The sequence below is a fragment of the Eubalaena glacialis genome, chromosome 8 (genome assembly GCF_028564815.1).
Source record: "Eubalaena glacialis isolate mEubGla1 chromosome 8, mEubGla1.1.hap2.+ XY, whole genome shotgun sequence".
Classification (NCBI taxonomy): Eukaryota; Metazoa; Chordata; class Mammalia; order Artiodactyla; family Balaenidae; genus Eubalaena; species Eubalaena glacialis.
The window spans coordinates 72,251,067-72,274,130 of record NC_083723.1 but is presented as its reverse complement, the minus strand read 5'-3'; the positions used below and the strand labels follow the sequence as shown (position 1 = coordinate 72,274,130).

The following is a 23,064-nucleotide window of genomic DNA, read 5'->3' as shown; positions in this document are numbered from 1 at the left end:
CAGAGGTTCAGATTTCCATATACGGCACAGGGAGATCAGCTCGGTGCTTTGTGACTACCTAGAGGGGTGGCATAGGGAGGATGGGAGGGAGATGCAAGAGGGAGGAGATATGGGGATATATATGTATATGTATAGCTGATTCACTTTGTTATAAAGCAGAAACTAACACACCATTGTAAAGCAAATACTCCAATAAAGATGTTAAAAAAAAAAAAGAGATTTCCAGATATAGGGACTTCCCTGGTGGTCCTGTGGGTAAGACTCCGCTCTCCCAATGCAGGGGGCCTGGCTGGGTTTGGGGCCCGGCCGGGTTTGATCCCCGGTTGGGGAGCTAGATCCCACATGCACGCCACAACTGAAGATCCCGCATGCTGCAACTAGGACCCGGTGCAGCCAAAATAAATAAATAAATAAATATTTTTTAAAAAGAAAGATTTCCACATGTGAATTTTGGGGGTCACAAACATTCAGTGTATAGCACTAGCCTCGTCCTCAGACCACCTGCATTACCGTCACATGGGCTGCTTGTTAAATGTACAGATTCCTGGATCCTTTCAGTTCTTCTCAGACCTTCTGGCCTAGGAAATTTACATTTCTAATAAACACTCCATGTAATTCATATGCACTTTAAAGTTTGAGAACCACTGTTGGAGACAGTATGAAATCAAGAAATTAACAAATATAATCTGGACATTAACAAAATATGAAGTTTTTTTTAAAGCTACTATGGAAATATTTAAAGATAAAAGTTAAGTCACTCCTATAAAGGAAAATCAGCAAACTTTACAACTCTAAATCATATACGTAGACTTTGAGATTCTATATTTTAGATTAGTAATTTAGGATATTTTCTTTCAAAAAGTGGTACTATGTCATATCTCAGTTTATTTGTCAATATAGATGTCAGATTCGATTCCTTCTAACACATTAGCTCTTTCAAACCTTTAGATAGCCTTTATTAAATCATTGCTGCAGAGTTCCAAATGATATTCCAGTCACTGGTAGAAACAGAAGTTTGTGATGATTACTGGTTGACAGCTTATTCCAAGAGACTCTCTAGTAAAGTTTTATAGACTGCTACACACACATACCTACACACATACACACACACACACACGGGTATATAAACATATTCAGAATTACCTTACATACCTTCACAATGGTAAGTTCTAGTCCTGGTTTCTTGGGTGAATAGAAATTTATGTGAAGATGTATATATTAATTCTGGGTATGTAGAAAGCATTCAAATATTTCATATTATTTTGCCCTTTTTTTAAAGTGGCATGCAGTTTACATAAGATCTATTTGTTAGGCTTTATAAGGTGCAAAGAAAAGTTATACTCCGTTTATCTTTGGCAATGGAGGTTTTGTGCAAGGACATACTGGGATGTAGATTGCCCAGGACAGTATCTTCTGAGTCATAGAGTTACTCCAGAACTTCCAAGACTGAGAAGTATATCAAGTATCGTGGAAAATTGGAATCATGCCTAAATTCTCTTAGTTCACAAGGCATCTGACTTTCCAAGAGGGAGACAGTGTGATTAGGTCCATATATCACCATTCAAAATGAGTGCTGAAATTGGTTAGAATTTTATGCCACACTAACTCACAGGAGGTCAGCCTCCTTTGTGTGCAGTCTTTTTAGAGGTCTAAACATTTGTAGCCCAGGATAAACAAAGCTGGTTTCACTCAAATCCAGCACAAGCCATAGCAAATCAGGGCAGTTTCCCTAAGAAGGGCACTGTAAGTGTAGAGGGTATTTAACATTTCACAGACTCTTGGCTGAAACAGAAGAGACACTGAAAGATTATTTGAAATTTCCTTTCATATTTAAACTAAGTGTACCTTGACTCTAAAAACTACATGGACCCTTGATACAACTCCTTTAGAAACTCATTTAGATTATATTCTATGACTACTTGGTGGCATGAAAATCCTTGAAGATCTAAAGTTAGTATATATTCTCTTCAGTAATCAATGGCAATATCTTGGATTACAGGCATATAATTCCATCTTGATAGAAGTAACACCTCAGATTTCTCTAACACTTCATTAGGTTCATTAGGCCACTTTAAACAAGTTCTAATTTCATAAGTCATAATCTTTTGAAACCTTAAAATTTAACCCAAAAAATCATAAGTTTTATTTAATACATTCTTTTTTTTTTTTTAATTTATTTTTGGCTGCATTGGGTCTCTTTGTAGCTGCACACAGGCTTTCTCTAGTTGCAGTGAGCGGGGGCTACTCTTCGTTGCAGTGTGCGTGCTTCTCATTGCAGTGGTTTCTCTTGTCGCTGAGCATGGGTTCTAGGTGTGCGGGCTTCAGAAGCTGTGGCATGTGGGCTCAGTAGTTGTGGCTCACGGGCTCTAGAGCACAGGCTCAGTAGTTGTGGTGAACGGGCTTAGTTGGTTTGCAGCATGTGGGATCTTCCCGGACCAGGGATCAAACCCATGTCTCCTGCTTTGGCAGGTGGATTCTTAACCACTGCGCCACCAGGGAAGTCCTATTTAATACATTCTGTAAGCATGTATTTATTCCTTTCAAACTCAAGTACTGATTTCATTTGGAGAAGCAGCTTAACACAATGGAGTAAGGCTTAAATTAAGGGGTCTGGGACTAGTTCTGGGTAAGACTTTTGCTACCTAACCATGGAAAGTTGGGTAAGTCATTTAATCTCTTAATCTTTCAGTTTCTCATTCTATAAAATGTAAAAGATACACCACTATGCTCCCTCCTATTTTCTTTTTATATACTCTCACCTCTATTTATAAGTAAAAATAATCATTTTTGGTTTTAGGATTTAATGTCTCCTTTTTCTTCATCTTAACCCTAATTACAAAAGGTACTAGTTACATTTGAAAAATAAAAAATAAGCTCAATTGTATGTCCCATAAATATCTGTCTTGTGATGACTCTGATATTGTATATGGATTTCTGGCATTGTGTAAATGTGATTTAGCAATTGCTTCATGGGGAGCCCAGTGAGCACCTGACTAGAGTGGGAAGTTGGGAAGCAGGGGGAGTTGGAGTTAGGACTACATAGTAAAACTAGGGCAGATTATGGAGGGCTTTGAATGATAGATTTAGGAATTTGAAATTCATTTTATTGGGCAGTAGGAAGTCATTTTATAATGGAATGACAGTGAAAGTTGTGTTTTAGAAAGCTAATGTGACAGACTTATAAGGACTAGAAGGTAGTGGAGAGGAATGAAACTGACATACCAGCTTGGAGTCTTCTGAAATTTTCAAAAGATAAGTTAATGGGGGTATAATCTACCATGTTGGCACTGGAAAAAGAAAAACCGGGAAGGAATCAAGACACCCTGGGAAAGAAAGCACAACAGGACATGTGCCTGATAGATATGATGGATGAGGCAGAGAGGAACACAAGATGTTTCCAAGACTTCAAGTTGAAGAGACTGGAAGAAGGTCATTAACTGAAATAGAGAATTTTGCAAGTGTTGCTACTGGATGGAAGATTTGAGCATAGTTTTAGGCAGTCTGCATGTCAAGTGATGGTAGAGAATGCTCAGTGGAAATGGTAGGTGGCAATGTCTTCTAATTAGGGAAACAAAGCCATGAAGATAGACAAAGTGGTGAAACACTGAGTGGATGATTATCTGATTTACCAAAAAAGTCATAGATGAAAGTTTCTCTGAATAATTTTGAGATAACATTTTTATTACCATAGGATCATGTATCTGGATATTCAATGTTTTGTTCTAGGCTTGGAAAAATTGAAGGGAACAATCAGTAAAATCCTTGGTATTTCTGTTTCACAATAACTGCTTTCGAAAAATGAGAAAGATGTATACCTGTTTGTAAAGAACTACTGATGAGACATTTGAGGGACTCTGACTCATTTTAAATCTGATTCATTTTTAGATGGTTTGTATAACAAAATACAGAATTCACCAGTGGGTGAGGTGCCTTAAAGAACAGGATTAAAATTCAAAAGCCTATGTACATTTTAAATATTTGTGGAGAAGGACATGATTGAATTGTATATTGATAATTTACTCAGGTAAAAACTCTAGAAAGCCACATGTTAAAGAGAAAATAAAACCAGAATTGTAAGGAGAAAATGTGTCTGCATTTAAAGGAAAATGAGGTTAATATGTCAATCATGTGGTATTGTCACTAAAATATGTGTGACACATAAATAGGAATTAAGCACATAGGAAAACCCAAGATAATTGTGGTAGGGTGAGACACATAGTTCAAATATTTAATGAAAATCACTTGGTTAACTTAAATGAATTATATAGAATTTGGCAAAGATCCAGAGAATGGCAACTGAAATGAACAAATGTATTTTAGATAGACCATATAAGAAAGGGCTAAAGAAAAATTATTTAATCCATAAGAGAAAAGGCTAATGAAAAACTGTAATGTCCCGCCTCCTGAATTTAGGAGGTATATTTTGTTCCAGACAATATAAGAGAGAAGAACCATCTTTTTCTTTATTTTTTTCTTTTTAATATAGAATCTAAGGAATTGCCTCAATTGCTGCTGCAGGTTTTGTGAAGTCAAGGTCTATTGATACATATTGGCTACTAAATGAAATGGCGGACAGGTTGTATCTGACCAATTTGTGAAAGATCGAATAACATGAAATGGCAATTACAATATACTGGGGGGAGGGACGGAGAAAGCTTCTCAGAATATGATTTGGCTACAGTTAGAGCAATCGCTTGTTTGATGATCATGATAGGTATTCTTCACAGGCCTGTTTGCTATCTTGCCAATAAGGGGCTAACGCTATTTAAACGGAAAATATAAAAAGTACTTTTAGAAATCTTTAATTCCTCTGGGGAAATAAGTATAGTGTAATATTCCATTAAGAAGGCAAGTCAGGGGGCTTCCCTGGTGGCGCAGTGGTTGAGAATCTGTCTGCCAATGCAGGGGACACGGGTTCGAGCCCTGGTCTGGGAGGATCCCACATGCCGTGGAGCAACAAGGCCCGTGAGCCACAATTGCTGAGCCTGCGCGTCTGGAGCCTGTGCTCCGCAACAAGAGAGGCCGCGATAGTGAGAGGCCCGCGCACCGCGATGAAGAGTGGCCCCCACTTGCCGCAACTAGAGAAAGCCCTCACACAGAAACGAAGACCCAACACAGCCATAAATAAATAAATAAAATTAAAAAAAAAAAAAAGGCAAGTCAACACTAAAAGAAGTGTAGCTTAATTATGAGTTTTACAGATGTCATAAACAGAATCACTAGAATGTAACTTGAATCAGGGATGACAAATCAATATCATTTCCCTTTTCAATTCTGGTCCATTGGAAGTGACTTCCAAGGGCTCTTTGTTGAGAACGATACTGATACTGCGGCAGTACTTGCACTCAGTAGGAAACAGTTAATGATTGATTTACAATGACATCCCAGGAAGCCTCCAGTGACCTTTACCTTGCTAAACCCAGTGGTCATTTCTCAGTCCTCAACTTACTTAACCTATTAGCAGCAGTTGCCACAGTTCATCACTCCCTCCTCCTTCACTTTTCTTCGCTTGGCTGCTGGTTCCTCTTACCAAGCTAGCCACTGTTCTCAGTCTCATTTGCTGATTCCTTTCACCTTCCCTCCCTCTTAGAGTGCTCCAAGACTCAGTCGTTCTATCACTTCTCTATCTAAACTTGCCCCCAAGAGCAGCACAGTCTAATAGAAAAATAATGTGAGCCAAGAATGCAAACTGCATATGTAATTTTAAATTTTCTAATAGCTACATTAAAAAAAGCAAAAATAAACTGATGAAATTCATATATATATTATTTAACCCAATACACTCCAAATATTAGCATTTCAACATATAATCAATATAAATATATTACTTTAAAAAATTGATATATTAATGAGCTATTAAATTATTTTTCTTTTTCTTTCAGGAAGCATTTTATTGTTGCTCCAAGTTTAAGAATTTTCACTGACAGAAAATCAACACTTTAAGAAAATTTCCCATATAAATCTGCTCAGCTTTTGAATCTTGGTTTTGTAGCCATATTTCTCTCCAATATAGGCAATCATTCTATCCATGATTGATAGAACAGTCTTAACCTTCAATTTCAATACTGGGCCTTGACTAAGGAAGCTCTTCAGGACCAGTTTTAATTTAGAAAGAGTGGCTTTGTCTAAAGGAGATGCAATAGTAACTATGTAATAGTTACTTTACATTAAAGGAATAACAGAGAGAATACTTTACATCAAAGGAATAACAAACTGGATATCCAAGGAACAATAAGGGATTACTTAACAACAATGAATGTACAGAAATGTTCCAGTATTGGAACATTTAATAATGTTTCCAGCATTTAATAATGGCTGCTAAATTGGTAAACTGTCTCATTTTAAGAGATGGCAATTTACAGCAAATAATTTTTAATAGAGAATTCATCCAGGAATAAAATATTCAATTGCGACTCTAATTTTAAGGTTTAACTGATAAAAAAAAGATCCTAAAAAAAGGAAATTTGTAATCCCACATAACTGATAATCCTAAATACAAATTAATTCTGGTAACAAACCAAGCATCATAAATTGCCCCTGTAAGAAGTTTTAAAACGTTTTAAATATTTCAAAAAGCACTTGTAAACCAATAGTTATATATTAAAAACAACTACCTTAACAGGGTGAAGCAGGAGACTAGAGTTTAAATCCCAGATCAGCTTCCAAATAGGAGCTTCTTTGACGAATGGAGACTTTGAAGTCAGAACTAAGTTCAAATTCCAGTTCCACACCTACCAGCCATGTGACCCTGAGCAAGTTACTCACTTTCCCTGATTCTCTATGGTAATTCTCTATGGTGGACACTCATCATTAACGTTAATGAGATATTTTAAATTATTTTGTTTTAGATACTGTCTTCAAAAGCCAATGTGTTACACTTACAGCATATTTTAGTTCAGACTAGCCATATTTCATAAGCTCAATAGCCACCTGTGGCTAATGGCTGCTGTATTGGACAGCATGGTCCTGGATGATCTCATCCAAGGCCTTAACTTAAAATGCTATCTATATGCTGATTATTCTCAAATTTATATTTGGACCTCTCTTCTGAACTCCAGACTCATATCCAGGAGTATATTTGACATCACTCCTTGGATACCTAATATGTATCTCTAATTTATCACGTTCTCCTCCAAATCTACTCTTCCCCATCTCAGTTACTGGCATCTCCATCGTTTCAGTTGCTCAGGCCAAAAACACTGGAGTCAACGTTGACTCCTCTTTTTACCTCAAACTTCATATTCGATCTACAACTCCTGTGGCACTATTAGTTCCATGTTCAAGATATATCCAGAATCTAATTCACTACCACTACCATGGTCCAAACTCCCTGTATCTCTTGTCTAGATTATTGCTGTAGCATCCAAAATGATCCCTCATAGTCCAGTCTCCTCCTAGCAGCCAGATGTCCCTTAATAACATAATCCAGATCATGTCACCCATCTGCTCAAAATTCTCCAGTGGCTCCCGATCTCACTCAGTGTAAAAGCCAGTCCTTATGACCTTCAGAACTCTACAGGATATGGCCTCCTGTTACTTCTCTGACCTCATCTCCTACTATCCTCCTCCTTGCTCACTCTACTGTAGCCATCCTTGCCTCCTGTTTTTCCTTTAACATGACAGTCAAGTCATGATCTAGCTTCAGGACCTTTAGACTTGCAATATCCTCACTTATCCCCATGGCTCACTCTCTCATCTCTTCCAATTCTCTGCTCAAATATCTTCTCAGGGAATGACCTGAATGAATGATGACATGACATGACATGAATAGCTGTCATAAGGAGGTGGCAGAGCACTAGTGCCACATACTTGCCCTTCTAACAGCACTCAACGCACAATTAACTTTCAACATTTATTGAGCACCCATTATATATAAAACAGACAAGTATGACTGGCCGCTCTTAGTAAAGGGAAACATTGAAATAATCTTATTGCTTTAGAAGGTTCTCGAACATTTTCAGCACATACTGCAACAAATGTTTCTTGAACATTTTCAGCACACACTGGAACAAACAGGTGAATTCCTTAGTCACTGAGAAAGCAGCATCTATTAACAAACAGGAATATCTTGTCAGATATTGTAGGGCTTCCTCCTCTTAGGCAATCAGAATCTACACAGTCCCTCAGTCCAGGCAGTATTTAAATCACTGCAGTATTAGAACACTTGGTTCCAGTCCTAGTTTTATTCTTAGCTTGGTAGATGACAAGCTTCTTTTATTGTCTCAATTCTTTTATTCCCATGATAAAATGTTTAATCTCATCCACTTCTCAATTCAGGTTAGGAAAATAGGACTATATACTTGGGTGTTACAAGCTGCCACAATTATGTATGCATTATGAAGTTTGAGAACAAAAAAATCTTTTAAATCTAAGAATTTCTAAATCTGGACTATTTAAAACTAGTCTTCAGTTTGTGGTAGACTTAAGATCTTTAGTTTTTTTCCTTTTTCTTTTTTTAACCCCAATTTTCACTTAACACCACTTCTATGATTTAACTGATAGCTTATTTCAGTTCACACCTGCTAGTTTTTCAGTCTAACTTAACCCAAAACAAAGGAGAAACATGATCAACCTGAGAAATCAAAAAGTGTAGTTAGTTCATACCAGGAATGGATTTGAGAGTATGATGATGGGGAGGGAAAAGGAAGTAATGAGGGAACAGATGAAAATAAAGAAAGTCATGCTAAATTTATTAAAATGGCTCAGTTCAATCCAACAAGTGTTTATTGGGTGCAAAGCATTACGCTGGTCTTTTTAGTAATGCTAAGATGAGTGAGACAGTCTGCCATTATGGAGTCAGGAGTATGAGGTGAATTAAGAAGGGCACAAGTTATTAAAATATCATGCAGAGTACATAAGGGAAATACAAGGAGAAAGAAAACTGACATTAAGGATATTTTAATATGCCAGGGACAGTCACATGTTAACTCACATATATTAACAAACCTTCCAAAACTTCCAGGTAAGCTACAGGAGGATAGGTAACTTGTTCAAGATCATTTAAGCTAGAATGTCTATATTGGCTTTGTCTTCAACCCAGGTTCCAAAGCCTAGGCTCCTTTCAGGACACCATAGCTAAGGGGAAGCTCTAAGGAGGGGTGGGAGGGGATTAAGTTAGGCTGGAGGTAACAAAGAGATCAGAAAAGCTATCCCGGACGGCGCGTGAGGTGGGCCTTAAAGATGAACCGGAGACTGGGCAGCCCCGTGGGAGGAAAAGGGAGGGGCTTTCTGCTAAGGAAGGAGTGAAGGCTACTGGCTGCTCTCCCAATACTCCGGGTTGAGCAGTCGTCCGGTACGTCCTCTCCCGGCCCCCCATCTTTTCCTTCGGGGTTTTTCAGCGTTCACCAATTTCACCTTTAGGGACCTGTGTTTTCTTTTTTCCCTTGAAATTTTAAACATCTCCATGTTTTAAAAGCGACCAGAGTCCCTTGTACGGTAGTGGGGGTCCGACCGGCGCCCCTGGCGCACCCCCTCTCTCCCACCTCAGCCAGGCCGCCACCTGGGGAGTGGCGTTAGTCCCCGGGGAAGGGGGCTCTCCCCCGCCGGATTCTCGTCTGGGGGCGCCGAGGTCAGAGGCCGGGTTGGGGCAGCCCCCGCGGCGGCGCGCGGGGTTGGCAGGGGCGGGGCAGGGCGGGACCGCGGGCGCACCTGCCCCGCGCGGCCGGGCTCGCGGCGGCTGCGCGGACAACGTCCCCCTCCCTCCCGTCCCGCCGTGTGTTTACGTGGAGACGAAGATGGCGGCGGCGGCGACGACGCTACCCGTGCGGCCGAAGACGGTCAGCCAGTGAGCGCCGAGACTAGTTCCACTCGGGCGGGGGGGAGCGCCTGGCCCAGCCCTGCTCCCTGGGCCGCGGAGCTTGCGGTCGCATCCCAGTGTGAACCGACCTTTCCTTTCTATTCCGATCCCCTGCCTGTCTTCTCCTTGCCTTCCCCGCAGAAGCTATGGAGGACGAAGAGAGACAGAAGAAGCTGGAGGCTGGCAAAGCCAAGGTAAGAGAGCTGGAGGCCGCCCGGCCTGCGCTGGGAGGCGGTGGCTGGGAAGGGTTGGGAGGGGGCCTGGGAAGCGGAGATCTTAGCAGCCCTGGTGCGCCGCCTGGGGAGGGAGGTGCTGCAGGGTCTGCGTTTTCCCCTCGCCTTCTCTCCCATTTCCAACTGAAAAAGCCTGGTTATAAGCTACCTAGCGGATACTTCCGTGATGATTGGGTGCTGTGGCTCCTTTCTCGTGAATGCCCAAGCATTAAAAATCCCTCTTTTACTGTATTGCCATAAGCTGATGTTTATTGCTTTTAAATCTCCAATGTTTCGCTTTTTTAGGGAGTTTTCTGGGTTGTGCAGGCATTGTGCTTTTCAGGGTGGGGATTTGGGGCCTTTCTTTATTCGGTAGGGAATTTGTACGCTCATCATCAGCTTGGCTTTCTTAGGTGGCACGCTGGCACTCTTGGGTGTGTGATTGGCCTGTGACAGCTGCCTCAGCCGTGGCTTGAGTGTGCCACAAGTGCCAGCTGTGAACTTCGCTTTAGGGCCGTTTTTAGAAGCATGGCTTTGTATGTTTGTGTTTGGAGGTCTTTGTCATGGCATGCGCTTTGTATTGTGTGGAATGTTAATGCAGTTTGTGAATGGAACTCCTGGGGACGCAAGGTTCCATATTCTAAGCAACACCTATAGAATTCCTGCTTTAAATAATTGGATTGTTTTATATATCTTGTTGAGTCCCAATGTGTGTATGAAAAAACCTGTAAAGCAAACAATGCAAAAGGTATTATTATTCACTGGGTTTCATGAAAAATTTGACAAAATATAAATTAAATAGAATATTTCTTTTAAAAATTACATGTTTGAGCATATTTTTTGTCTGGCCTCAAAGACTCCCTTCCTCCCTATAATGAAATTACCGTTTTTAGACTATATTTTGTCTTATTAGAGATCACTGTTAGTAATCATACTTGCACCTCAATTAAATTATAATATAGTTAACTGTTTCTTCTCTCTTCCTCACCTTCCCCTTCCTCCAAATAAACAAATAAACGAGACTGGGTCTGTGATTTCAGTAATCACTGAAGGGCCATACTGCAGAGATACAGTGGTAGATGCTTAGCACAAGTTTCTTAAATGAATATGAACATATGAACTAGCTTCATATTATCTAAGGTCAAAGCGTAAGTGCTTGTATGTTATCCGGTAGATTATTACTTTAGGATCTATACATGGGAGGAAAAGGGAATCAAGGCATCTTTAGAAGCCCAAAGTTGCTTACATTTCTGCAGTCTGAGGGTCTGAGTGTGATCTATGAATCCAAGAAAGTGGAGGTAAAGTGTGCACCTCCTTCCAAAAGCATTGAAGTTCTGTTCTAATTAGACATTTTGTTTGTCTGTTTGTTACCTGAGAATTTTTACTGTCTGCCTCCAGAAGTATCTTTCCTAAGTATATGTGAAGCAGTCCAAAAAACATAGTTTACTTTGGACAACACAGTTCATAATAGAGGATTTATTTAAATTGCTTTGATTTGGCAAAAAAGAATTCTGGTTTCTTTTTGTGTTTGTGTGTTTTTTGTCTTTCAAAATTCTGTCTATGGGGTAAAAATCTTCTCCTTTTAACATTCACTTTTATTGTAGAAGATTATTTTCTAGAATAGATCCCAATTTTTCCAGTCACAAATAAATCTGTGAGACATGTAAGGCAAGATATATTTGTTGGAGCATTGGCGACACAATATAAAAACACTGGAACAAACTTCAAAGACAATATTAGGAGAATCGTTTTCTAAACTATATTAGTGTGATGGAATATTATTCAGCCGTTAAGGTTACGAAGACTGATAGGAACATGGAAAATAGAGTGAAAACAGCATCATCAAAAATAGTGTAGACATTACTTCATTTGTATAAATGTGTGCTTTTAGATTAGGACTTAAAAACTTTGGATTGTAAGTGTAAGGTCGTTCAGCAAACCTGTATCGAACTCCTGTTTTATACCAAGAGCTGGAGATAACAGAGGTGGTGATAGTCTCTGTTTTCAAGTTGCTCAAAGTTTAGTAGGACGGACAGACACTGGGTAATAAGTAGAATGAGAGAGATGGTATAGTAGGATATTGGGCGAATTTTTTCATTTGGTAAAATGTGTTAAATGTTGCCACCTCATTTTTAAGACTGTTTTGCAAAGAAGGCTCTTGATACTGATACTAATGCAGTCTAGCATAATATCTATCAGATAGTAAGTACTCAGTAAATATTTGCTTAGTGAATGAATGAACAGAATGACTATGAGTTGTTAATGGGTGCTACTTTACTAGCATGTTGTAATTTAATAACAGCATTCCAGAATTCTCTTAATTGGAAGTCTCTTATTGCTGGCATTAGAAATCTCTTAAAATGATCATTTCTAAAACTTATTCAGATACTTGGTTCTCTAAATGTCTTTGTTCATTGGACTTAAATATTGTATTTGATAGTCTAGTTTTACAAACCACAACTTGTAAATTTTTTACTTGGTGTTTGGTAAGCTGTTCATTGAAAAACTTCCTTTCTATATATCTATAAATGATCATTTTTTAAATGACCTGTCGTGTATACAGTATAGTATACTTCATAAAATGTGTTATACCAAGCAAAATCTGCAGCGATAGAATAAATTTTGGTATATACAGCCATTAAAATAAATCTATAGAAACTTTCTCATTGGGGAAAATGCCCACAAATAATGCCAGATTAATAAAAATGTTACTGAAAAAAATGTATGTATTTATATATGAAGACACCTGAAAAAGAAATGCACCAGGATATAAATGATGGTTATCTCTGAGTGGTGGGTTATAGGCAATTTTAATTTTCTTTACACTTTTAGTATTTTCTAAATTCTCTGCAGTGTATTTCTTTTATGAACAGTAAAAATGTTTAAATGCCATTTTTAAAAACAATAAAAGCTTTTCAAATATAGTATGTTGAAGAACATGTTATATTTTATGATCATTTTACAGAAAAAGGAAAAGAGGCACAGAATAACTAGGTTTCCCAAGGGCCCTGACATTAGTGTAGTCCTGGAACTATAATTCTTATTCCAGTGCTGCTTGCATTATATAGTTGGGATTCTATATTATTAGACATTTATAGATATCCTTTCTGGCTTTGTAGTTCTTATCCTTTTTCTCTGTCAGTTCTTATTGCCACGAACGTGCTTATCTTGCCTTGCTCCATCTCCTCTGCCTCCTCCCCTAACTTGCTGTTTTAGATTTGCTGTGACTAGAGAACCCAGTAACTGAGCTTGATACAGTGGTTTGTAATAACCCAGCATTGATGGAGCCTGGTGAATGGGCTTTATGACAATTTAGTTCTTCTGCTACCTGTTGGTTTTTTCGTTTGCTGTTGGGTCCTCAGCTACTTCCTCAGTGTTGATGTAGTACGAAGCTTGACCCGTGGAGATGTGAGACATTACTGCATTAAGTAAATATTTTCAGAGCTGGGCTAACCCCCCTGCAAGGTGCTGACAGGGACGGTACTACATAGGCTGTCCTTGTGTTGATCCAAACTATTCTAACTTCACTTTAAATGACTTCATTTTTTTCCAAGTAAAATTATTTACAGTATTATGTAAAGAAAGTATTATAATATTAGCTAACAAAATTAGAGGACAGTTATGTATTTAGTATAAAATTACTTCTGCAAATTCACCTTAGGTATATTCACCTACTAATGTAGTAGAATTCAGTAAAACCAAAGTTTTTAATCAACTATTCAGCATTTTATATAATTGGCATTATTTGTTGAATAATTATTAAAAGTTTTTGCCTATTGCATTCAGTAAATACTAATCATATGATTTTTATTTGTTTAATGAGCATTTTCAGTTTGGAAAGTAGTGCCAATTGTATGCAAAAAAGGACGGTGCTCTGTGCAAGCTGTATAGTAGGTTATTGATAACAGGACTTTTCAATTACTGTTTCCACTCAGACAAAGTTAGTTATGGTGTACAATTGTTCTTTGCATATTTCAGACACAGTGCTCCACCACTAAGAAAGTTGCTCTCCATCCTTGTTTCTTTTAAACTTTCTAGATTTTAATTCTTATATGTGACGTAGCTTGCTTAGCTTTCAAAGTGGATACAGGAGTTTGATACCTTCAACATTTATTGCAACAGTGGTGCATTGTCTGTGAGTTAAAAACTAATTCATGACCTTTAGGCTTCGTTGGAAAAAAAACAAAGCAAAACATGATTTTTAGATTATGAGCTTTAAGAGAGAATATGGAGGAAAGAATGGGCAGAACAGGTTTCTTGAAGTGTATATTGAAGAAAGGTTTTTAAGGCCATTCCAAGAAATGGCAGGAACAGGGATAGAGAAGTGGTTGGGTAAAAAAGAGCCTTAAGATCCAGAGAAGAGAGATTTGGCAAGGAGGTCTGTGGTGTCCTGTCAGTGAAACTGAAAGTCGAATGAGCACATGGAAAAGAGGAAGTGAAAAAGATAGGACATATCCAAGTGACTGGAATATGACAAGATTGGGGCAAAAATTATTTTCAAACAAAACACCTCTTATTTTTATATATAAAAAAGTTTGTCGTAAAAACTAAACTGTGACCGTAAAATATTTATCTGTTATAGGCCACTGATGATTGAAATGTAAGTGAATTTCTTCTAATATGGAAGCTAAAAAAGGTTCTCATGGTAAATTGTTAAACATTAAATGATAAGGAACATTATTTATATTTATTTCTCAATTCATTTCCATTGAAATTGAAATTGGGCATCTTATTCCATTAGTTAGCATCTCTTTAAAAAGTTTAATTTGGAAAGCTTCAGAATTTTTTAAACTTTCTTTATCAACTTATAAAGGTTGTTTTGCATCTGGGGCATGGCATCTATGTGTATTTATATGCTATTTGTCGTACAAGAACAGGCACTAGGACTTTGGAGACATTTACGGGCTTATTTGTTCAACTAACAGTTTTGAACGCCTACAGCTGCAGCTATGGACTTTTACTTGGCAAGCATTTATTTAAATTATCATGAAGTCTGTGCCTTATTGTCTGTGGGAATAATCCTGTCACAGTCCATGACTCTTAGCAGGTGTTTTGAAGAATAAATGCGGTAATGATTGAGAGTTTTTTGAGTTCTTCTGGTGCTAGATATAAAGAATCAAGGTTTTTTTTTTACTTGAGGTGGAAGTCATATAAAAATTAACCATCTTAAAACAATTCAGAGGCACAACCGTTCAGCGTTGTACAACCACTTCTATCTAGTTCCGAAACTTTTTTTTTTTAATGTTTACTCTTTTTTTAAAAAAAAAAATATTTATTTATTTATTATTTATGGCTGTGTTGGGTCTTCGTTTCTGTGCGAGGGCCCTCTCCAGTTGCGGCAAGCGGGGGCCACTCTTCATCGCGGTGCGCGGGCCTCTCACTGTCGCGGCCTCTCTTGTTGTGGAGCACAGGCTCCAGACGCGCAGGCTCAGCAATTGTGGCTCACGGGCCTAGTTGCTCCGCGGCATATGGGATCTTCCCAGACCAGGGCTCGAACCCGTGTCCCCTGCATTGGCAGGCAGACTCTCAACCACTGCGCCACCAGGGAAGCCCCCAAAACATTTTTATCATCCCAGAGTAAAGCCCTGTATCCATTAAGAAGATACTCTTCATTCCCTACTTCCCCCAGCCTCTAGCAACCACCAATCTGCTTTCTGTTTCTATCGGTTTACCTATTCTACATATTTCATATAAATGTAATCATATACTGTTTGACCCTTAATGTCTGTGTTTTTTTTGTTTTTTTTTCACTTAGTGTAATGTTTTCAAGGTTCATCAGTGTTATAGTATGTATCAGTTCTTCATTTCCTTTTATGGCTGAATAATATTTTGTTGTATGTATATACCATATTTTGTTTGTTTATTCATTTAAGGGCATTTGAGTTGTTTCTACCTTATGGCTGTTGTGAATAGTGCTGCTGTGAAGATTCGTATATAGTATTTGAGTACCAGTTTTCATTTCCCTTGGGTCTATATCTAGGAGTAGAATTTCTGGATCATATGGTAATTCTATGTTTTTTGAGGAACCACCAAACTTTTTCCATAGTGCCTGTATCCATTCCCACCAGCAGTGTATGAGGGTTCTAATTTCTCCATATTCTCACCAACACTTATTGTTTTCCATTTTTTTAAGTATATTTGTTTTATTTTTATTTTTGGCCATGTTGTGTCGTCGTTGCTGCGCGTGGGCTTTCTCTAGTTGCAGCAAGCGGGGGCTACTCTTTGTTGCGGTGCATGGGCTTCTTTTTGCGGTGGCTTCTCTTGTTGCAGAGCACAAGTAGTTGCGTGGGCTTCAGTAGTTGTGGCATGTGGGCTCAGTAGTTGTGGCTCGCGGGCTCTAGAGTGCAGGTTCAGTAGTGGTGGTGCACGGGCTTAGTTGCTCCGTGGCATGTGGGATCTTCCCGGACCCAGGCTCCAACCCGTGTCCTCTGCATTGGCAGGCAGATTCTTAACCACTGCGCCAGCAGGGAAGCCCCTCTATTTTTTTAAAATTATAGCTATTCTAGTGGGTGGGAAGTGGTATCTCATTTTGCTTTTGCTCTTTAATTTCCTAATGACTAAGGATGTTGAACATCTTTTCATGTGCTTATTGGCCATTTGTCTGTCTGTTTTTGGAGAAATGTCTATTCAAGTCCTTTGCCCATTTTTTAATTCTGTTGTTACCAACTTCTTTTACGTAATGTTATTGATTATTACTATTATATTTATATTACATACATATTTATATACTGAGAGGGAGAGAGAGGGAGAAACATGCAGTCAGGCAGGTGATGGAGAGAGGTAAAGAGAGATACACATCTCCATAGGATCATCTTTCATCTTTTTTTTAGGCCTTCTGGGCTATGCCAAAGTTTAAACTGTTCCTTCCTTTGCATATGTTCCTGGTAGTTTGATTAGAGCATAATGCTAATGTTTGAATTCTGTGTGGGCCAGTGAGTCATTTCATTCCATAGCCAGTTGTTTTACAAGTGCATGCAGCTGGTTCCAGAGGCACCTATCGGGTTTTTTGCTTGACCATTACCAATCCATTTTCACTGTGGGAAAAAAAACCTAATCTTCTTTAGTAACAAAAAGACCTGCCATTTTCATATGTGAACACAATAGATCTGTACAGATGTTTTACTGGTGTAAGATACTTTTCTTGTCATGTTGACTCCCCTTTCACTTCTAGAGTTTTTGTGGTCATGGTCACCAAAATATAACTTAGGATACTTAATGCTCATCTAGGTACACTGCATAAAGCTGTGGTCGATTTGCACGTGGATTTAATGCTGTTAAAAACAGAATTGTTCCAGAAGTGGTTTTGCCTAGGTTATTTATTTAAATCTATAGATTCTTTTGTACCATGAAAAATTCCTTCATCCTCTTTGTTTCATGAACAGTGTGGTGTTTGTTTTCAGTTGCCATCAGGGTTATGATTCTTATTGTGGTTTGCTATTCACTGAGATTCTTATGTGGTCTAAAAGTTTCTCTGTAAGTCTAACTTTTTTTTCCTTTTAAGAAATCATTTCTTAAAGCCCCCAAATTTTTACTTCTTTTCTTTTAAGAGGTCATTTCTCAAAGCCCCCCAAATTATTAATTTTCACTAGTAAGAACTATACTAAACTATTCAAAATCCTAATCTATAAAGATTTGAATTTATAAATTGTATTAATTGAATAGGTTCTCTGGTTACAGAGCTCTGAAAAACTAACAGGGTATAAAGTCTAGAATCTCTTTCCTTCTTTTTCTTGATACTGAACACACAAAATTAGTAAACAAAATTCCTTGTTTACTAGGGATCATTCATTGTGGACTCTGATTAGACTGTATTTATTCCTCAAGGGTCTCACTTTTTCAAGTTGATATTGCCTTATTGTTTCCCCAGGGAAGATAGGGACAGGGACCAATTACAACTAAAAATATTAGTTCTTCAGATTTATGAAAAAGCAAGTTTAATGTATGAAAGTGTGTAAGAGGATGCAGGGGAAAGAGATGCAGGGATTTGCGATGTGCATGGGGCAGTGATCTGAGTTAATTACTACACCATTTATGGTCTGTTCACTGTGCATGTATAAGTTGATTTCTAAAGTCAAATAAATAAGTAGATGCTCTAAAGGGCAAAGTATTAGAAAATGTGTAAAACCTGCATTAACAAATATTTGCTGGGAGTTTATATATGAAATAATAGGTTTGGGCTGAAAGTTATAGAAACTTTTCAAAGATAACTTAAAATATTGGGAATATTTTAATGTAAAACCATCTACATTTGCCAAACTGATATTTAATTTTTAATTTGTATAAATTCCTCTTCTAATGAAAATATATGTCTGAGCATTTCTACTCCCTTTAACAAGAGAACTCTCACTTTTCCATTTTAATCAATAGCAATTTTTAATAGAGTTTGAGAAAAAGAGAAGATAATAATTTGGGATTTTTTTTTTTTAGGTGAGAAGAATATAGACTAGTATAGACTAGCACTCTATCCCTAGTATTTTTTTTAATTAAAAGGGTAAAATGCAGTATAAGTAATTTTAATAGGCATCAGTGTTTTAGTCTTATGACAAAAGAGTCTATATAGGGACTTCCCTGGTGGCACAGTGGTTAAGAATCCGCCTGCCAATGCAGGGGACACGGGTTCGAGCCCTGGTCCGGGAAGATCCCACATGCTGTGGAGCAACTAAGCCCGTGCACCACAACTACTGAGCCTGCGCTCTAGAGCCCGCGAGCCACAACTACTGAGCCCATGTGCCACAACTACTGAAGCCTGCGTGCCTAGAACCCATGCTCCGCAACAAGAGAAGCCACCGCAATGAGAAGCCCACGCACTGCAACAAAGAGTAGCCCCTGCTCGCCACAACTAGAGAAAGCCTGCGCACAGCAACAAAGACCCAATGCAGCCAAAAATAAATAAATAAATTTATTTATTTAAAAAAAAAAAAGTCTATGTAGTTTTTTTTTCCTCTGTGAGTTGGATTTAAAATTTTTAATGTTTGGGACTTCCCCGGTGGCACAGTGGTTAAGAATCTGCCTGCCAATCCAGGGGACATGGGTTCGATCCCTGGTCCGGGAAGATCCCACATGCCACGGAGCAACTAAGCCCGTGCACCACCACTACTGAGCCTGCACTCTAGAGCCTGCGAGCCACAACTACTGAGCCCGTGTGCCACAACTACTGAAGCCTGTGTGCCCTAGAGCCCACGCACCACAACTACTGAGCCCACATGCTGCAACTACTGAAACCCGCATGCTCCAGGGCCCACGTGCCACAACTACTGAGCCTGCGTGCTGCAGCTACTGAAGCCTGCACGCCTAGAGCCCATGCTCCGCAACAAGAGAAGCCACTGCAATGAGAAGCCCGTGCACTGCAAGGAAGAGTAGCCCCCGCTCACCACAACTAGAGAAAGCCCACGCGCAGCAACGAAGACCCAACGCAGCCAAAAATAAATAAATAAATAATTTTAATGTTCTTGTTTTCTATTTTATGTGCCATCATATTTTTGAGGCTCAGTAGTTTATACCTATTGAGAAAGCATCTCAGTTGAAAACTAAAACCCTTTGAATTATTCTGCAGTTATCTTCCTGTATCCTGTGTACTCATAATCCAATCCCATTAATTGTTTTTTATTCAAAATTTGTCTCCTACTTAGCCTTTTTCTTCCCATTCTAACACCACAACCCAATAGGCCCACATTATCTCACCTTCCATTTGGTTTCGCTGACTCACTCTCCTTTACCTTTCAGAGCCAACCAATCACCACATTCTGCTGATTTTACCTTCTAAATATTTCTTGATTTATCGCCACTTCTGTTTCTACCTCATTGTCTTTCACTTGGACAGTGGGAAGGGTGACAGTGGAAGAAAGAAGAGTATGAATTTGTGATGATAGTAGCTACCAATTTTTGAGCACTTTCTAATGCTAGGCATTATGCTAAGCGTTTTACATTCATTTTCTTATTTAATCCTTATAACTATTCTAAGAGCTGTGGATACTGTTTCTATCCCTATTTTATAGGTGGGAAAACCAGAGAGGTTAAGTAATTTGCACAAAGTCATGGTGGCAGAATAAGGATTCAAATCCACTCTGACCCAAGAGATTGTGTTCTTAACTTCAGCCCTGCACTGGCTCTTATATCCTTGGTCACTGTTTAGGAGGTAGGATTGAGAGGCCTTGGTAATTGTTGTAAAGGGTAAGAGAGATGCTATGATCTGAATGTTCATTTCGCCCTAGAAATCATATGTAGCGATCGTACCCCCCCAAGGTGATTGTATTTAGGAGGTGGTCCCTTTGGGAAATGACGAAGTCATGAGGGCAGAGCCCTTATAAATGGGATTACTGCCCTTACAAAAGAGAGATTCCTTGCCCCCTTCCACCATGTGAGGCTATAGCAAAACGATGGCCATCTGTGAACTAGAAAGTGGGCTCTCACCAGACACCAGATCTGCTGGTTCCCTGATCTTGGACTTACAGCCTCCAGAACTGTGAGAAATAGATTTCTGATGTTTATATGCCACCCAGTCTATAATATTTTGTTATAGCAGCCCAAACAGACTAAGATAAGAGAAGACTCTAGTTTTCTGACTTGAGCAACTTAAGGGATGTAGGTGCTGGTCTCTGAGATAGGGGAACATGGACAAATTTGGGGGAAAAGAGGATTTGAGTGAAATGGGTCTCTGAGATAGGAAATGTGGGCATTTTTGGAAGGTAACATATATTTTAGTAAGATGAAGATGACTTTTGTTTTGGATACATTGAGTCGGAGGAAATCCTAGAAGAGTGGCCCAGTGTAAAACTGAATATGAGTCTGTTCCTTTAGAAGGCCATGCTAGAGATAAATATTTGGCTTAAAGATACTAGCTGACACTCTGGGAGTGGGGAGTTCACTCAAGATGGTGACTAAATGGGATGCATACTGAGAGTTGAATCCTGTGGAAACACCCATGTTTAAAAAACAGGTGGACAAGTATCTGCAAAGGATACTGGATACAAACTGTTTACAAAGCTAGGAGATGATGATGTCTGTGAGGCTAAGGGAAGAGTTTCAAGTAAGGAGGAGTGACCACTTGTCAAAAATGAGAAATCAAGCATGATGGAGACTTGAAAAGTGACCTTGAGCTTTAGCAACAGTTGGTGAGAAAGGGAAACGAAGAATTCAGATTACTGTGGGATGGAGAATGAATGTGAATCAGGAAAGAGTGGTGAATGCTACCTACTTTTTCAAAGATTTTTTTGTGAAAAGCAGTATAATAGTAGTGGTTATGAGCTTGGACTAGACGAGACAGTCTGGGATCAAATTCTGGCTCTGCAGTTTATTAGCTTTGTGACTTTAGGCAAGTTGCTTAAACTTCTCAGTACTTCTGTTTCCCATCTGGAAAATGAGAAAAATAATAGTACCTGCCTTGGGGTTGTTGTGAGGATTCAGCTAATACATATAAAGCTCTTAGAAGATTGTCAGATTATAAAAACTTTTCAAGAAGTATTAGCCATCATCATCATTATTCTCATGCTGGAAAACTAGATTGGGGAAATAGGCTGGGATCAGATAATGAGGAGCCATATGTGTTAGTTGAGACAGTATGGATTTTATCCTAAAAGTAGCCAAAAACTGTCAAAGAATGTATATTTGACATGTTTAACCTTTGAAAAGGGTTACTGTTTTCCAAAAAACATATCCCATATTCAGGTAGGTATGCTGCCACCAGGTGGCAGGTGTATGTTATTGCTATACAGATGAAGCAGTAAAACCATGAGGTTTTTTTTTTTAATATAAAATATTGACTGATTCAAATAGCTAAATGTAAGCACCCTACTTCTAGCAGGGTACTTTGTTCCCAAAAAACTGATTAGTTTAGTGAAGGAGAGAAAAAGAGGGTTATAGTAAAGATAGAGAGATATCAAAGGAAGCTAAGAGAAGTATAGTTGGGCCTCATGGGAAACTGAACAGCCATTTGGAACCAATGCCATTCTCTCTATCATCCCTTATTTCACTTTCACAATATCTGATGCTCCTCTCTTTGCAGATCAGCTTCTTTTGCTTGTACATCAGTTTGCACATGACCAAAAATTAAAGATGAATCCCCAAATTTGTTTTATTCAATGGAATTGTTTCCCACTATAGACACTTAAAAAAAAAAGAAGGGGGAGAGAAGAATTATTTAAATAGTGCAAGCAAATCAATTCATAAAGTAAGCATCTAGCTTAGTAGTTCCCAAACTTTGTTGCACATTAGAAGCCTCTGGAAAGCTTTAAACAATTTCAAAGCCTAAGTCACACTCCAACCCCAAATCAGAAAGTCTGAGGTGCGATCCAGGACTCACTATTTTTTAAAGATCCTCAATGTGCAGTAAAGTTTGGGACCCACTGACATAGCTAATTTGTGTGATTCTGCAAAACTAGGTGATTATACATCCTGAACTCTTATATGCCAGCTACTTTACTTGGTGTGCAACTAAAGAAGTAAGGATGATTTAACGTCAGAAGGAAAACTGGCTGTGCTGAATACACAAAAAAGTATTTTAGTCTGCAGCATGACTAGTAGGTTGATAGCATAAATGTACTTTATGGGTGAGTTTAGGGATATTTATATAATTATTGCATCATGCACTGATTTTCAAATCCTTCAGTAAGATTCATCTCCCCTCTATTACTTTCTGGACATCTTTTCTAACTCTTTGTTCCCTAATTCCAAGAGAAGAATCTAATCAACTGCCTCTTTTCTCATCAGACTAGACTGGGAGGAGCAGCTGGGGTGTCCTGTATGGTAGGAGCTATGAGCACTGGCCAGTTTCCTCAGCAGGAAGTTCTAAATACATACTTTAAAAATACTTAAATATGTTTTACCTGCAAAAGAATACATATAAAATATATAGATAAGAAAAATGATTTTTTAAAAACGACCTCTATGCCTATCACCCAGTTTAAGAAATATGCACATTCAAATACGTTTGAAACCTTTCCCAATCTAATCCCACCCCCTCCCTACCTAAGGTAACTGCAATTCTGAATTTTCTTTATCAGTGCCTTGCTTTTCTGTACCACATATGTTTACATAATATATTAGTTTTGCTGTTTTTGA

The 23,064-nt window shown here is 38.6% G+C and overlaps 1 protein-coding gene across 7 annotated transcripts in view; it reads left to right on the top strand.

Annotated features, from left to right (window-relative positions):
• The first annotated feature begins 9,770 nt into the window (after positions 1–9,770).
• AKAP9 (A-kinase anchoring protein 9) overlaps positions 9,771–23,064 on the top strand; it is a 152,008-nt gene continuing 138,714 nt past the window's right edge. For all 7 annotated transcript variants that reach the window (XM_061198577.1, XM_061198576.1, XM_061198575.1 and 4 more), the window contains exon 1: positions 9,771–9,990. In XM_061198577.1, the coding sequence (XP_061054560.1) occupies positions 9,943–9,990 (48 nt within the window). In that variant the 5' untranslated portion in view covers positions 9,771–9,942. The remainder of the gene's footprint in view (positions 9,991–23,064) is intronic.